At 40.9% G+C, this 18,009-nt stretch overlaps 1 protein-coding gene across 2 annotated transcripts in view; it reads left to right on the top strand.

Moving 5' to 3' along the window:
• FAM120A (family with sequence similarity 120A) overlaps positions 1-16,373 on the top strand; it is a 59,653-nt gene extending 43,280 nt beyond the window's left edge. The window contains exons 13-18 of one of the 2 annotated variants that reach the window (XM_044300536.1): positions 7,884-8,093; positions 8,402-8,582; positions 9,429-9,485; positions 12,721-12,859; positions 13,155-13,254; positions 14,350-16,373. In XM_044300536.1, coding sequence (XP_044156471.1) covers positions 7,884-8,093; positions 8,402-8,582; positions 9,429-9,485; positions 12,721-12,859; positions 13,155-13,254; positions 14,350-14,661 — 999 coding nt within the window. In that variant the 3' untranslated portion in view covers positions 14,662-16,373. The remainder of the gene's footprint in view (positions 1-7,883; positions 8,094-8,401; positions 8,583-9,428; positions 9,486-12,720; positions 12,860-13,154; positions 13,255-14,349) is intronic. The other variant, XM_044300537.1, reaches the window with a different exon arrangement.
• The last annotated feature ends 1,636 nt before the right edge of the window (positions 16,374-18,009 follow it).

Here is an 18,009-nt window from a genome sequence, read left to right on the forward strand (position 1 = left end):
CTGAATGGAGCCTTACAGGTGGGTGATCAATGACAGGGAGGTGATCACCCATATAGATTCCCTGATCACCCCCACCTGTCATTGATCACCCCCCTGTAAGGCTCCATTCAGACGTCCGTATGTGTTTTGCGGATCCGATCCATGTATCCGTGGATCCGTAAAAATCATACGGACGTCTGAATGGAGCCTTACAGGGGGGTGATCAATGACAGGGGGGTGATCAGGGAGTCTATATGGGTGATCACCCCCCTGTAAGGCTCCATTCAGACGTCCGTATGTGTTTTGCGGATCCGATCCATGTATCCGTGGATCCGTAAAAATCATACGGACGTCTGAATGGAGCCTTACAGGGGGGTGATCAATGACAGGGGGGTGATCAGGGAGTCTATATGGGTGATCACCCCCCTGTCATTGATCACCCCCCCGTAAGGCTCCATTCAGACATTTTTTTTTGGCCCAAGTTAGCGGAAATTTGTTTTTTTTTTTTTTTTTTTTTTCTTATAAAGTCTCATATTCCACTAACTTGTGTAAAAAAATAAAATCTCACATGAACTCGCCATACCCCTCACGGAATCCAAATGCGTAAATTTTTTTAGACATTTATATTCCAGACTTCTTCTCACGCTTTAGGGCCTCTAAAATGCCAGGGCAGTATAAATACCCCACATGTGACCCCATTTCGGAAAGAAGACACCCCAAGGGTGAGGGGCATATTGAGTCCATGAAAGATTGAAATTTTTGTCCCAAGTTAGCGGAAAGGGAGACTTTGTGAGGAAAAAATAAAAAATAAAAATCAATTTCTGCTAACTTATGCCCCAAATTTTTTTTTCTATGAACTCGCCAGGCCCCTCATTGAATACCTTGGGGTGTCTTTCCAAAGTGGTGTCACATGTGGTGTATTTATACTGCCCTGGCTTTTTTAGGGGCCCTAAAGAGTGAGAAGAAGTCTGGGAATCATATGTCTAAAAATGCCCTCATAAAAGGAATTTGGGCCGCTTTGCGCATCTAGGCTGCAAAAAAGTGTCACACATGTGGTATCGCCGTCCTCAGGAGAAGTTGGGGAATGTGTTTTGGGGTGTCATTTTACATATACCCATGCTGGGTGAGATAAATATCTTGGTCAAATGCCAACTTTGTATAAAAAAATTGGAAAAGTTGTCTTTTGCTAAGATATTTCTCTCACCCAGCATGGGTATATGTAAAATGACACCCCAAAACACATTCCCCAACTTCTCCTGAGTACGGCGATACCAGATGTGGCACTTTTTTTTGCAGCCTAGGTGGGCAAAGGGGCACACATTCCAAAGTGCACCTTTCGGATTTCACCGGTAATTTTTTTACAGATTTTGATTGCAAACTTCTTCTCACACATCTGGGCCCCTAGAATGCCAGGGCAGTATACCTACCCCACAAGTGACCCCATTTTGGAAAGAAGACACCCCAAGGTATTTTGTGATGGGCATAGAGAGTTCATGGAAGTTTTTATTTTTTGTCACAAGTTAGTGGAATATAAGACTTTGTAAGAAAAAAAATAAAAATAAAAATCATCATTTTCCGCTAACTTGTGACAAAAAATAAAAAGTTCTAGGAACTCGCTATGCCCATCAGCGAATACCTTAGGGTGTCTACTTTCCGAAATGGGGTCATTTGTTGGGGTTTTCTACTGTCTGGGCATTGTAGAACCTCAGGAAACATGACAGGTGCTCAGAAAGTCAGAGCTGCTTCAAAAAGCGGAAATTCACATTTTTGTACCATAGTTTGTAAATGCTATAACTTTTACCCAAACCATTTTTTTTTTTTTTGACCCCAAAATTTTTTTTTCTTAAAGACATGTAGAACAATAAATTTAGCGAAAAATTTATATATGGATGTCGTTTTTTTTGCAAAATTTTACAACTGAAAGTGAAAAATGTCATTTTTTTGCAAAAAAAATTGTTAAATTTCGATTAATAACAAAAAAAGTAAAAATGTCAGCAGCAATGAAATACAACCAAATGAAAGCTCTATTAGTGAGAAGAAAAGGAGGTAAAATTCATTTGGGTGGTAAGTTGCATGACCGAGCAATAAACGGTGAAAGTATTGTAGTGCAGAAGTGTAAAAAGTGGCCTGGTCATTATTAAGGGGGTTTCTGCTAGCGGGGTTGAAGTGGTTAAGGACCAGGCCATTTTTTGGAAATCTGACCAGTGTCACTTTAAGTGGTGATAACTTTAAAAAGCTTTTACTTATCCAGGCCATTCTGAGATTGTTTGTTTGTTTTTTCGTCACATATTGTACTTCATGACACTGGTAAAATGTAGTGAAAAAAAATCATTTTTATTTATAAAAATAAAATACAAAATTTGCCCAAAAATTTGGAAAAATTAGTAATACCTACAAAATAGTTATTACTTTACATTCCCCATAGGTCTACTTCATGTTAGGATCATTTTGGGAATGACATTTTATTCTTGGGTGACGTTACAAGGCTTAGAAGTTTTTAGAAGTAAATATTGAAATTTCTCTGAAATTTTCAAAAACCCACTTTTTAAGGAACAGTTCAGGTCTGAAGGCACTTCGTGAGGCTTACATAATAGAAACCACCGAAAAATGACCCCATTCTAGAAACTAAACCCCTCAAGGTATTCAAAACTGATTTTACAAACATCGTTAACCCTTTAGGTGTTCTACAAGAATGAATGGAAAATAGAAATACAATTTAAAAATTTCACTTTTGAAAGATTTTCCATTTTAACCACTTCAGCCCCGCTAGCTAAAACCCCCTTAATGACCAGGCCACTTTTTACACTTCGGCACTACACTACTTTCACCGTTTATTGCTCGGTCATGCAACTTACCACCCAAATGAATTTTACCTCCTTTTCTTCTCACTAATACAGCTTTCATTTGGTGGTATTTTATTGCTGCTGACATTTTTACTTTTTTTGTTATTAATCGAAATTTAACGATTTTTTTGCAAAAAAAATGACATTTTTCACTTTCAGTTGTAAAATTTTGCAAAAAAAAACGACATCCATATATAAATTTTTCGCTAAATTTATTGTTCTACAAGTCTTTGATAAAAAAAAAAATGTTTGGGCAAAAAAAAAAAATGGTTTGGGTAAAAGTTATAGCGTTTACAAACTATGGTACAAAAATGTGAATTTCCGCTTTTTGAAGCAGCTCTGACTTTCTGAGCACCTGTCATGTTTCCTGAGGTTCTACAATGCCCAGACAGTACAAACACCCCACAAATTACCCCATTTCGGAAAGTAGACACCCTAAGGTATTCGCTGATGGGCATAGTGAGTTCATAGAACTTTTTATTTTTTGTCACAAGTTAGCGGAAAATGATGATTTATTTTTTTCTTACAAAGTCTCATATTCCACTAACTTGCGACAAAAAATAAAAAATTCTAGGAACTCGCCATGCCCCTCACGGAATACCTTGGGTGTCTTCTTTCCAAAATGGGGTCACTTGTGGCGTAGTTATACTGCCCTGGCAATTTAGGGGCCCTAATGTGTGCGAACTTTGCAATCAAAATGTGTAAAAAATGGCCTGCGAAATCCGAAAGGTGCTCTTTGGAATGTGTGCCCCTTTGCCCACCTAGGCTGCAATAAAGTGTCACACATCTGGTATCGCCGTACTCAGGAGAAGTTGGGGAATGTGTTTTGGGGTGTCATTTTACATATACCCATGCTGGGTGAAAGAAATGTCTTGGCAAAAGACAACTTTTCCAATTTTTTTATACAAAGTTGGCATTTGACCAAGATATTTATCTCACCCAGCATGGGTATATGTAAAATGACACCCCAAAACACATTCCCCAACTTCTCCTGAGTACGGCGATACCAGATGTGTGACACTTTTTTGCAGCCTAGATGCGCAAAGCGGCCCAAATTCCTTTTATGAGGGCATTTTTAGACATTTGGATCCCAGACTTCTTCTCACGCTTTCGGGCCCCTAACATGCCAGGGCAGTATAAATACCCCACATGTGACCCCATTTTGGAAAGAAGACACCCCAAGGTATTCCGTGAGGGGCACGGCGAGTTCCTAGAATTTTTTTTTTTTTGGCACAAGTTAGCGGAAATTGATATATTTATTTTTTTTGTATTTTCTCACAAAGTCTCCCTTTCCGCTAACTTGGGACAAAAATTTCAATCTTTCATGGACTCAATATGCCCCTCACGGAATACCTTGGGGTGTCTTCTTTCCGAAATGGGGTCACATGTGGGGTATTTATACTGCCCTGGCATTTTAGGGCCCTAAAGCGTGAGAAGAAGTCTGGAATATAAATGTCTAAAAAATGTTACGCATTTGGATTCCGTGAGGGGTATGGTGAGTTCATGGGAGATTTTATTTTTTGACACAAGTTAGTGGAATATGAGACTTGGTAAGAAAAAACAAAAACAAACAAAAAATTTCCGCTAACTTGGGCCCAAAAAATTGTCTGAATGGAGCCTTACAGGGGGTGATCAATGACAGGGGGGTGATCAGGGAGTCTATATTGGGTGATCACCGCCCTGTCATTGATCACCCCCCTGTAAGGCTCCATTCAGACGTCCGTATGATTTTTTACGGATCCACGGATCGGATCCGCAAAACGCATACGGACGTCTGGATGGAGCCTTACAGGGGGGTGATCAGGGAGTCTATATGGGTGATCACCCCCCTGTAAGGCTCCATTCAGACGTCCGCATGTGTTTTGCGGATCCGATCCATGTATCAGTGGATCCGTAAAAATCATACGGACGTCTGAATGGAGCCTAACAGGGGGGTGATCAATGACTGAGGTGAACAGGGAGTCTATATGGGTGATCACCCCTCTGTCATTGATCACCCCCCCTGTAAGGCTCCATTCAGAGGTCCGCATGTGTTTTGCGTATCCGATCCGTGGATCCGTAAAAATCATACGGACCTCTGAATGGAGCCTTACAGGGGGGTGATCAATGACAGGGGGGTGATCAGGGAGTCTATATGGGGTGATCAGTGGTTCATAAAGGGTTAATAAGTGACAGGGGGGGGGGTGTAGTGTTGTGTTTTGTGGTACTTTACAGAGCTGCCTGTGTCCTCTGGTGGTCGATCCAAACAAAAGGGACCACCAGAGGACCAGGTAGCAGGTATATTAGACGCTGTTATCAAAACAGCGTCTAATATACCTGTTGGGGGTTAAAAAAATCACATCTCCAGCCTGCCAGCGAGCGATTGCCGCTGGCAGGCTGGAGATCCACTCGCTTACCTTCCCTTCCTGTGTGCGCGCGTTCACAGGAAATCTCGGCTATCGCGAGATGACGCACGGATGCGTCCAGGAGGAATGAATCAACCACCTTCCGGACGCATCCGTGCGTTAGGTGGTCGGGAGGTGGTTAATAGTTTTTTTTTCCAGTTACAAAGCAAGGGTTAACGGCTAAACAAAACTCAATATTTATGGCCCCGATTCTGTAGTTTACAGAAACACCCCATATGTGGTCGTAAACTGCTGTGCAGAAAGAAAGGAATGCCATACGGTTTTTGGAAGGCAGATTTTGCTGGACTGTTTTTTTTGACACCATGTCCCATTTGAGGCCCCCCTGATGCACCCCTAGAGTAGAAACTCCAAAAAAAGTTACCCCATTTTAGAAACTACGGGATAGGGTGGAAGTTTTGTTGGTACTAGTTTAGGGTACATATGATTTTTGGTTGCTCTATATTACACTTTTTGTGAGGCAATGTAAAAAGAAGTAGCTGTTTTGGCACCTTTTTATTTTATTTACAACATTCATCTGACAGGTTAGATGACGTGGTATTTTTATAGAGCAGGTTGTCATGGACGTGGCGATACCTAAAATATATACAATTTTTTATTTAAGTTTTACACAATGATTTCATTTTTGAAACTGGATGAGATGACTATTTGGCACTATTTTGGGGTGCATATGACTTTTTAATCGCTTGCTATTACACTTTTTGTGATGTAAGGTGACAAAAAAATTGTTTATTTAGCACAGTTTTTTTTTTTACGGTGTTCATCTGAAGGAATGCATCAGGAAAGTCATGTGATATGTTTATAGAGTCGGGTGATACCTAATATGTCTACTTTTTTTATTTTTATTTTTTATTACCAGTTTTTTTTTTTTTACTTTATTTGGGGAAAATGACGTTTTTGTTTATTTTTACTTGAAACTTTGATATTTTTTGGGGGGGATTTTATTTTTTAACTTTTTTTTTTTTTTTACTTTTTTTTTTGTCCCACTTTGGGACTTCAACTTTTGGGGGTCTAATCCTTTACAATGCATTCCAATACTTCTGTATTGGAATGCATTGGCTGTATGAGTAATGGTTCCGTCTCCCATTGACTTTGTGTGTTTGCATTATAGGTGCGGATCTGTCTGTGCAGATACCAGACGGATCCGCACCCAACGCAGGTGTGAAAGGCATTTTTAGAGTTATTCACACATAAAGTGACACATGTCAGATTTGCCAAAAATTGCCTGGTCCTTAAGGTGAAAATGAGACCGGTCCTTAAGGGGTTAAGCATGACATACATGTACGTGATTGTGTAAGGGGTTAAAGGACTTTTCCCTACAGTGGACATTTATCATATGTCCACAGGGTACGTCTGCATGATCATAAATCGTCCTCAGAACAGAGTTTCTTTTTGGTTTTTTTATATTTTAATAAACAATACATGCAAAAAGTAAAAAACGGTCAGCGAAGAGGAATTTGTATGGCGCAACTGGTGAGCATGCACCTTTCTGCTATATTAGAGGTCTAATACACTGATAAGTTGTTTCCAAAAAGATGCACTAAATGACTCCCATTTGCATCCTGGGGGTGCAGGATATACTTATGCATTTGGTGTACTGGTCAAACACTTGTATCTTTTTTTTTTTTATTGTTTGTCTGACATGCTCATGAGACATTAAATGGGGCAGCAGTGTACATTTGTGTATCCTTTTTACATACAGGTTTTGGGGGGGTTTTTTTCATTAAAAGTGGTATCAGGTCATCAATATATTACCAATCATCAGGATAGGTCATCAGTATCAGCTGATCGGTGGGGGTCTCTGGTGTCAGACCCATGATCTGTTAGAAGAGGTCGGGAGCTTGGTGAGCACCGCTGTCTCTTCCTAGACCAGAGATGGGCAGACTGTGGTTCTCCAGCTGTTGTAAAACTACAACCCCCAGTATGCCCAGTCTGCCTACAGCTATCAGCCTACAGCAGGGCATGATGGGATTTGTAGTTTTACAACAACTGGAGAGCCGCAGTTTGCCCATCACTGTCCTAGGCCATATAATGTAACTGCATCTGTCACCTGGCCTAGTTGGAGCTCAGGCCCATTGAAGTAAATTGGGCTGATCTGCAATACCACGCACAGCCGCTATACAGTGTACGGCGTTGTGCTTGGAGAGCTGCCGGGAGTGCAGCGGCTCCCTGGCCCCCGCCGATCTGATAGTGATGACCTATCCTGAGGATAGCTCATCATTATCTCACTGGGTAACTCCTTTTAAAGTCAGTTGATAAAAAGTTCAGAACATATTGGAGTTTATACATAGATTTTAACTACTATTCCACTTCCCATTATTTTTAGTTGGAATCCGCAGTAGGTACCCAAATTTGGATCTGAAGCAGAAAATCTGGAGTCAGCCTCTGATCTCTGCTGTGGATTCTGACGCAGATAATTTCAGCAAAAATGAAAACCAATAGGGCTTCAGCTTTGTCGGTTCAACTAGTGAACCAAAGCCTTAGGATGAGAACTTTGCAAAACTTGCAGCAAAAAAGTTTGCCCATGACGTGTTAACTCAACCTTCCAGTTTGGGTATTCCCCCACTGTTCTGCTGCTGTTTTATTTTTCAGTGGGATCTCTGTTCTTGGACCATTAAGTTGTTTGCCATTTCACTTTAATATAATCTTCTCGTTACAGATTGATAACTTGGACCCCAGAGGGATTCAGCTGTCTGCCCTGTTCATGAGTGGAGTGGACATGGCTCTCCTGGCCAACGACGCCTGCGGCCAACCCATTCCTTGGGAGCACTGCTGTCCCTGGATGTATTTTGATGGCAAATTGTATCAAAGCAAGCTTATTAAAGCCACCAGGGAAAAGGCCTCACTTATTGACCTCTGTGATGGTCAGGTATGTGACCAGAGCTCCAGGTAAGTGCATGAGCAATCTGTAATCCTTTACATGAAGAACAATGTGGACTTGGATGCCACATGGAAATAGCTACTCTAAAAAATATTCCTACAGAGGCCAAGGATACATTATAGACTTATTAATGTCTAGAGAAATGTTCAGGAATTGCCCTGAGAGGCCAAGTAACAGCAACATAGACTTCAAACCGTTCTTTATGCCAGAGAATGTCCCAAAACTGTCTTGGGGCTTTTTATATGGCAGCTATGTTGGTATGACCACTATCTAAAGTATATTTTATTCTCTTGAAGGCAGAACAAGCTGCCAAGGTGGATAAGATGAGACAAAGCATCCTGGAAGGGCTACACTTTTCCAGGCAGAACCACCCACTGCCATTCCCACCACCACCTGCCATGCCTTTCTACCCTGCTATGTATCCACGACCCTTTGGACCAATGCCTCCACCTCCAGGTAGAGGAAGAGGATTTTCTGGTGAGTGTGTGTGTCTGGAAAACCAGTTGATCACTTTTATCTTGTTGCCTTCTTAGGATATGGCAGCATTAACAGGGTTCTGCCAAAATAGAAACTTATCCCCTCTTCACAGGATAAGGGAGAAAAGCATCCCATCGATGGGACCTGACTGCTGGCTACCCACCATTCACAAGATTAAAGGTCCCTTGTGGGACCTTGGAGCAGCCGCCTGTGCCTGTATTGCGGCCTGCAAACAGTGGCTCCCCTATATACACTCACCTAAAGAATTATTAGGAACACCATACTAATACGGTGTTGGACCCCCTTTTGCCTTCAGAACTGCCTTAATTCTACTTGGCATTGATTCAACAAGGTGCTGATAGCATTCTTTAGAAATGTTGGCCCATATTGATAGGATAGCATCTTGCAGTTGATGGAGATTTGAGGGATTCTCATCCAGGGCACGAAGCTCCCGTTCCACCACATCCCAAAGATGCTCTATTGGGTTGAGATCTAGTGATTGTGGAGCCATTTTAGTACAGTGAACTCATTGTCATGTTCAAGAAACCAATTTGAAATGATTCGAGCTTTGTGACATGATGCATTATCCTGCTGGAAGTAGCCATCAGAGGATGGGTACATGGTGGTCATGAAGGGATGGACATGGTCATAAACAATGCTCAGGTAGCCCGTGGCATTTAAACGATGGCCAATTGGCACTAAGGGGCCTAAAGTGTGTCCAGAAAACATCCCCCACACCATTATACCACCACCACCAGCCTGCACAGTGGTAACAAGGTATGATGGATACATGTTCTCATTCTGTTTACGCCAAATTCGGACTCTACCATTTGAATGTCTCAACAGAAATCGAGATTCATCAGACCAGGCACCATTTTTCCAGTCTTCAACAGTCCAATTTTGGTGAGCTCGTGAAAATTGTAGCCTCTCTTTCCTATTTGTAGCGGAGATGAGTGGTACCCGGTGGCGTCTTCTGCTGTTGTAGCCCATCCGCCTTAAGGTTGTGCGTGTTGTGGCTTCACAAAATCTTTGCTGCGTACCTCGGTTGTAACGAGTGGTTATTTCAGTCAACGTTGCTCTTCTATCAGCTTGAATCAGTCAGCCCATTCTCCTCTGACCTCTAGCATCAACAAGGCATTTTCGCCCACAGGACTGCCGCATACTGGCTGTTTTTCCCTTTTCACACCATTCTTTGTAAACCCTAGAAATGGTTGTGCGTGAAAATCCCAGTAACTGAGCAGATTGTGAAATACTCAGACCGGCCCGTCTGGCACCGACAACCATGCCACGCTCAAAATTGCTTAAATCACCTTTCCTTCCCATTCTAACAATTAGTTTGGAGTTCAGGAGATTGTCTTGACCAGGACCACAACCCTACATGCATTGAAGCAACTGCCATTGGAGGACAGTGGACATGTCGCGAACGGTCGTAACAGAGGCAGCAGTTGCGTCCCACTGACTGGAAAGGGGAATAGTTAAACCTAATCTAGTGGAGGGATCTTACATCTTGAGGAGAGGGGAACTTTTCCCTGTCGATTTGTTCTCAACAAGAGACCTGTGGCTAGGGTCTATTAGTGATGATAGGTTGCTTTATCACCAATACAAGCAATTAATCTTCCTTTAGTAACACGCACAGTTATAAGAAAAAATGCTCCAGAATTATTTCTGGATGAATACAACGATTTACTAAAACATATATGTCACTAGAGGTGATGGGTCCTCTTTAAATTAGTCATTCAGTCACTTCTTTTTAAATATACAACACTAGTCAGGTCTTTAAAGATGTGTCTGCTCTGGAGCAAAATGGGTGCCAAAGCCACCTGGGTTTCAGATGTTTCACACAGCAGAGACTGGGGACTAATACCTGTGATCGGAGATAACGCCGATCACAGACTTTTTAAACATCTCAGAGTCAATTGTGACCACGACATCTGAGGCAGCTTTCCCCAGGAAATCTGCTCCACAAGTGATGATGGGGGAGCGGTTTGTTCCTTGTGGTTGCCTTGATTCCTCTAAAGCAGGCATCCTCAAACTGCAGCCCTCCAGCTGTTGTAAAACTACCACTCCCACAATGCCCTGCTGTAGGCTGATACCTGTAGGCTGTTCTGGCATGCTGGGAGTTGTAGTTTTGCAACAGCCGGAGGGCCGCAGTTTGAGGATGCCTGCACTAAAGTATCTGAGGCTACCACAGCAGTAGTACCTGAAGGGACTTAAAATGTGTTTTAAAAAAAAAAGCTGTTAAAAATTCAAATTAACCCCTTCATAATAAAAAATAGATTATTTACACGTTCTAGAATGGCCATAATATTAAAGTACAAACTTATACTGCACGGTGAATGCAGTAAAGGTAAAACAAAAATCAAATGGCCAATTTGCCACTTTTTTCTCTTCACCTCTCTAAAAGTTAATAAAAAGACATACATACTCCAAAATGCTATCTTTACAAAACTACAGATTGCCCGTTCAAAAAATGAGCCGTGACACAGCGCATTAGACTTGCCTTTTTTTAAAAAAAGTTACGTGGCTCAGAATATGGTGATGCAAAGAAAAAATGTTACAAAGGTTTTAGTTTTTTTTGTAAGTACACAAGAAAAACTATATTAATGTGGTATTGCTGTAAATGTACTGACCTGATGAATGAAGGTAATAGGTCAGTTTTACTGCATAGGAACGTCGTAAAAATAGGATTTTTGTGCTTACCTGTAAAATCCTTTTCTCACTGATGTCAGCGGTGTGTCACTCATGAGCTAAAAGTAAGTGGTTGCTGAGAACCAGCATCATAATCATTACAGCCCAGGCCTTTAAAAGAGTCAAATCTACCTGAGAAGAGTCCTGGTTATTCATAATCTCCTGCTCTCGCCCATCTGCTGATGATTGGCAGTTCTCTCCTAGACAGAAAGGGAGAAAACTAGGTAGAAGACGGTCAGTCATCAGCAGGTGGGCAGGAGAGCAGGAATTCATGAATAACCAGGACTCTTCTCAGGTAGATTTGACTCTTTTCCAGGCCCAGTCTGCAATGATTATGATGCTGGTTCTCAGCAACCACTTACTTTTAGCTCAAAAATGACACACCGCTGAAATAAGCATTTCTGTCACTATTTTATGCTGCCCTCAGTGAGATCAGCATAAAGTTGATGACAGGTTCCCTTTAATGTCTGTTTACCATGATAGTTTCCAGCGATCGATCCATAATCTTCTCAGGACTAACCTCTCCTATTTTAATGCCCTATAACGCTTTGCCGCCATTATGCTAATTAGCATAAATAATTCACAAGGGACGAAAAGATCTCGGCTTGTAGCCCCTAAGGGGGAAAATAGTTAGTAAATAAAAAGTAAAAAAAAAAAAGAAACTGAGCGATTCGCTATTTTTTTTTTTTTTAGTCACCTTGTACCCCCAAAAAATAAAATCGGGCTGTTCTATTATGGGCCGGACGTTCCATAAAATGCGGAATGCACGTGGCTTTTATTTGATGTGTTTTTTTTTTCTGTTTTTTTTTTTTTTCCTTTCTCATGGTATCGAGTATCGCAATACTTTTTTTATGGTATCGAAACCGAATCAAAATTTTGGTATCGAAACAACCCTATTCCCTTTAAACGAACACTCCAGTAAAATGAACGTGTTCTACCTAGTGTATGGCTTAAGAGGGGGCGGTGCAATAGTTTGGTGTTTTTTTTTTTTGAGTCATACATTGCTTTTAGCTTAACCGTGCATTTATCTGATATTTTGCTGGAAGTTGTAGTCATTGTTGTTAGCATTTGTTTACCATGTCATCCAATGTACTGTTCACAGCCGGAAGCCTGTAATGTGGTAGTCTCAGGCCGTCCTCTTGTTGTGGTGAACACAATAGAACTACCTACAGCACAAAGCATGAAGTCGGTGCTGGTCCACATGAAATTCGGTCAGCCTAACCGGTCATTGGGTGGACCTAGTCTCAGTGGTATACTGAGGCTTCATGCAGGATAGCAGAAGAAGGCCTTTAGGCGAATAAAAATGATGCTTTAGTCTACATACTGAGAATTTCAAGTGGAAAGCATAATTTATACATCTACTAAAACTACTTGGATCTCGCCTTGGATTTTTCCTAAAGCACATCACATGCCGTTTTTTCACACTTTTTCTTTCTTCTTTTCTGTTCAGGAGTCCAGCCCATTCCTTCTCAGGGAGGGAAGCTTGAAATCGCTGGGACAGTGGTTGGCCAGTGGGCAGGAACAAGACGTGGCCGTGGTAGAGGACCTTTTCCACTGCAAGTGGTTTCTGTTGGTGGACCAAATAGAGGGTAGGTGTAGCCTGTCTTAATGGTAATATGGTCTTATATGCTGAAAGTATTATCCGCATGCTACTGTGTCCGGCGGCTGTCGTGGCTTGCTGCGATGTTACTTCCAATGAATGTTACTGGATCAGAAGGTCCATAACACGATATGAGAACTTTATATCTGAAATTATGGATCACCTTAAATTTAGAAATGGTCTCAGCAGTACTACAGGAGATACTATAAAACAGATTTCCTTTGGAACAGAATATTGGGGATTAGGGAATTGCAGAAATGTAATTTTATTTTTTTGTCTTACAGACGCCCCAGAGGAGTTATATCTACCCCAGTGATAAGAACATTTGGAAGAGGGGGCAAATATTATGGAAGAGGAGGATACAAGAATCAAGGGCCATCTCAGGTAGAAAATTAAGTGTTGCTGGAAATTCTGGATTCTCTGCTATGCAGGGTATATAATGTGCACCTACACCTGCCCTGAACCGAAGGGTATACTACCTTACATACATATTACACTTTGTTTCAGCTTACACAGGAATCGCTGATCTTTACCTTAGTGTTAAAACGCCCAAAGCTGGATTCACACACTGCAGATTATTCGCCAAATCGGTAGTAAATTACAGTACAGTACAGTGATTGAAATGCACAGATCCACACGTGGCTGGGAAAATGTGTGCAGGAAAATGAGCTTCTCATGGATTTCTTTCCTTTAGTGTATAAAAGTGAAATCCATGGCAGATTTCCTTAAAGGGCATCTGTCAGCAGTTCTGTAAATATAAAATTGGCTGACCTGTTACATGTGCACTTGGCAGCTGAAGGCATCTGTGTTGGTCCCATGTTCATATGTGTCCGCATTGCTGACAAACATGTTTTAATATATGCAAATGAGCCTCTAGGAGCAACGGGGGCGTTACCATTACACCTAGAGGCTCTGCTCTCTCTGCAACTGCCACAGCCTTCTCTACTTTAGGATTAGACAGGACCAGGTGTGATTTTATATTTACACTGCCTGGCCCTGTCAAAGTGTAGGGGCGTCACAGTTGCAGAGAGCAGAGCCTCTAGGTGTAAAGGCAACACCCCGTTGCTCCTAGAGGCTCATTTACATATATTAAAACATAATTTTTCTCAGCAATGCGGACACATATGAACATGTAAGGAGTAGGGACAAATCTGCTGACAGATGCCCTTTAGCTATATGCAGACCCAACATAATACCTATGCAAAATTTAAAACATATAATGTAACAAAAAGCTTTCAAAAAAAGAAGCTGGGGCTTAACATCCCTATGAGGAGATGCTGGTATGACACCATGCCTAAGTATGCCTTAGCTGGCCGGATGTGTCCTAGTAAACACTACAGAATGCAGAATAACTACCCCAAAAATACATTTTCTGTTTAGGTGAAAAGGCTCACCTACCATATTTCGTATTTTGGCAAGTTGGATCATCCCTGATTAATAAGTATGACTCTTTTTTTATTTATTTATTTTTATCTACAGACCAAGCCGGCATATGCCACTTCTGCAGCCGAAGTGGCCAAAGAGCTTAAGACACAATCCGAAGACTCCAAATCATCCGCCGTGTCTTCAGATGGATCTCTGACCGAGAACGGAGTGGGGAATGAGGAAACTCAAGCTTCCCAGATAAACGGGGGCTCTGGAGAAGTCCAGCCTTCTAATCACTCTGAAAGTGCCTTAAGCAGTGACTCTAAACAGTGCAATACAAATCCTCACTTAAATGCACTAGCTTCAGACAGCGGGCGCCGTGAAGAGGAGACTCTCGAGGCGGCTGTCTTAAAAAAAGAAGAGTAAACTTATTTTTCTAGAGGGTGAAGGGTGTTAGACAGTTCAGGGTTAGGAATATCTGGAAAGATGGAGAGCCTACAGTTACGTACATTTTTTCCTTTCCGTAAGTGAAAAATGAGGATTTGGAAATTCGGATCCCTCTTTTGATGTCAGGCTAAAAACAATTAACTAATAAAAAAGAGATAAGATTTTATTTTACTTTTTAACCAGTTTGTAGTCAAAATGCTACAGGGATCAATCACAGCTGAGAATAAGAAGAGCATTTGACTCCCACATTTAGAGAAACATACACAGGGATAAAACTGGTTGTAACAACGACAACAAGAAAGACAAAAATAAAACCGCTTGTTCTGTTTCTCGCGATACCAGAACACAAATTTTTGGCAGTTTTTTTTTTTCAGTATAAATATATATATAGCTTAAATATAATTTGTAATATCTGGCACCATATGTATGCCATTATATTTGATTTTACATTACTGTGTCACAAGATAAAAAAAAAAAATCAGAAACTTTGGTTTCCAGATTATGATAATGAAATATGGCACAAGCGTTTTTTTTTCCTTTTCATTCTTTATTATTTCATCGCTGTTGACGTGGTTTTTCTTTTTCTTTTTTTTTTCTACTAAGACGTGCAACTTATTGGAACACAAAAAAATAGTGTAACCTTTTGCAGATTTTTGCTGATATTTTAAATACTCATTACTCATACTATTCAAGCAACTTTGAAATCATAGGGAAAAAAAAAACTGACTTTTTTTTTTCCCGAACTGAGAAAATGGGCGTTCTCAAAGTTTTTCCGTGATACTGTTATACCATGCATCCGTGATCAATGAAGTTGTGTGGTTTTTGAATCAGACGTAGACCATTAGTGCTAATATTGACCTGCATGGTTCATCCTTTTAAGGTGTATAGTTAATATTATGCATGTTCTTGTCCTATTTCTACCATTCTTACAAGTTCTGTGCCCATCTGCAAAACAAGAAAAAAAAAAACTAATAATCAGTAATAGTTCTATGAAAGATGTTACTTATGTTTAGTCATTGACTGATCTCTCTCTAACCTTTAAAGGAAATTTTGTGATTATTGACCTCTGTTGCATTTATCCTAAAAACAAAAAAAAATTATCTAGCCGTTTAAATATCAACGTTTCCCTGGTGTATCCATTGCTGTATTGCATTATTGTTCTTTGTTGCTGTTTTCACATTAGAAACTATGAATTCTGTGATAAAAAGAAATCATAAAGTGCTTTGATCTTTAATCCTACCCGCGGCCCCCCCACCCCACTTCTTTAGCAGAACAGGTTTGCCAGTTCCTGGCATCTTCACTTTCAGGAATGTAGCTTTTTTTCCTTCCGCAAAGTACACCTGTATCATTTTGATGTTTCTGTTAGTGTTTCCAAAACTTTTAAATGTACTTTTTTGGAAAAAAAAAAATCCAAACCAACTTTCTCTTCGTTTTCTTATAATTCTCCTGATGCTCTTCATCACTCATTAGTGATCAGAAATGAGGTGTAACTCCCCCATTCCTTGCCCGCAAGAGCTGAGTAGGTATTTTTAATGTAAGTTGAAAGGAGTTTTGCCCCAACTCATGGACTGTGCAAGAATGAACTACTGTTGGCTTTGACTGGAAGTCGGTGGATTGAGGTGCGTTCTGTTTGAAGGCTATTGAATGCAACTTACAATGCTTAATAAAAATCTTTATTCTTTTAGTATAAATCCAGACTTTGTCTTTTCATTGCTGCTATCTTGTGTTCTCTTCTTTTTATGGTTGGGCTTGATGTAAAGTGTACCTAAACGTTCACTTCCTTTTTTTTTTTTTTTTTTTTTTTTCTCAAAGTGTTAGAAATGGCCTAAAAATATTTTTTCTAATACATTTTATTTATTAATATTATAATCATATCAGAGAAAGAGGTCCCTGAAGTTCCTTAAGGAATGGGGTGTTCCCATCTGCGAAAATTGGGGCATATCACTACCATCAGGCTCTCTCATAGAAGTGAATGGGACCGCACCGCGCCTATTCATATCTACGGGGCCGACGGAAATAGCCGAGCCAGCACACGCCTATTTTCAGCGGCCTTGCAGAAATGAATGGAGGGCTCCTGTGCAGGACTTTGACAGCTGTGTTTACTAGAGAGCTGCTGAGACCTGCACCTATGAGACAATGGGGGCATATCCTAATGATATTCCCCCATTGTCTGAGATAGCCAAAACTTAAAGGGGTATTCCTATTTGGGTCTTGGAGCTGATGACAACCCCTATGGTCTGGACCTGTGTCCTCGAACATGAAAAGCAGTCTCCCCAGCCTGCGCAGTCCTGCCACTATTATGTTCTGAGACAGCGGCTGGGTCCTGTGACTGCTGTGGCCAACCATAAGCCTTAGTGGTCACGTCAGCTTGAATGTTGCGTTACATTAGGTGACAGGGCATCTGTGCAGTCTAATCCAGGGGTTAAAATATGCTGTGGGCCCTAGCAGCAATGATTGTACTCTATAAAGTATGGGCGCATTCACATTACTGTGTGATTGCAGACTGCGGATCCACAAAACACGGGCACCAGCTGTGTGCACCCTGCATCGTGGTGTGGCCGCATCTTACGGATCGCAGACTCATTGAAGTCAATAGATCCACAGAGCACATGTTTTGTAGATCCGTGGTTTATGATCTGATCGGCCAAACGAGCAAGGCCATCACACGGTCATGTGAATGCACTCTAACAGTTCAGTGTAATGCCAGTGAAAAATGACTTGGAGCAACTGTTTGCAAGAAGGTCAGCCAGTCATGTTGGCATCATGCACAGTCTTCAACAGAACAAAGGTATGGCCAGATTGAAAAAGAATATCTCACCAGCTACAGCTGCAAAAAATACAACCTGTATGTGGTCTACAGAAAAGGACCTACAATGTATATTGCAGACTATTTATCAAGAGCAGAATGACTGCCCAAATTATGGACCGAGATACTCCTGGTTATATGAGATTCTCCATACAAGCAGAGGACGCCTTTTACAAGTATCGTCTGTTGATAAAATTGGCAAATTATTTGAGTTTCTGATTAGTGACTAAAACAAATCCTAAAGTGCACTGAACAAGATGAAGTCTTGCAAGTATAAAAAATACCTGTTCTTATAGGATGGACAGACTTGAACAAAAAATAAAAGTACCTATAAGCGTCTGCAGAGGCATTAGGGATGAAATAAACCCACAAAATGAAATTCTGTATAAAGGACACAGTCATAACAAAAAGGATGCAACCCGAAATGATAGAAATGTCTTTACAAAGGCCATCACAGCAGGTAGTTATTGGAAACGAATGGTTATGACTAAGAACTCGAGTAGTGTTTGAAACGCGTAAGC

This window comes from Bufo gargarizans, chromosome 7 (assembly GCF_014858855.1).
Source record: "Bufo gargarizans isolate SCDJY-AF-19 chromosome 7, ASM1485885v1, whole genome shotgun sequence".
Taxonomy (NCBI): domain Eukaryota; kingdom Metazoa; phylum Chordata; class Amphibia; order Anura; family Bufonidae; genus Bufo; species Bufo gargarizans.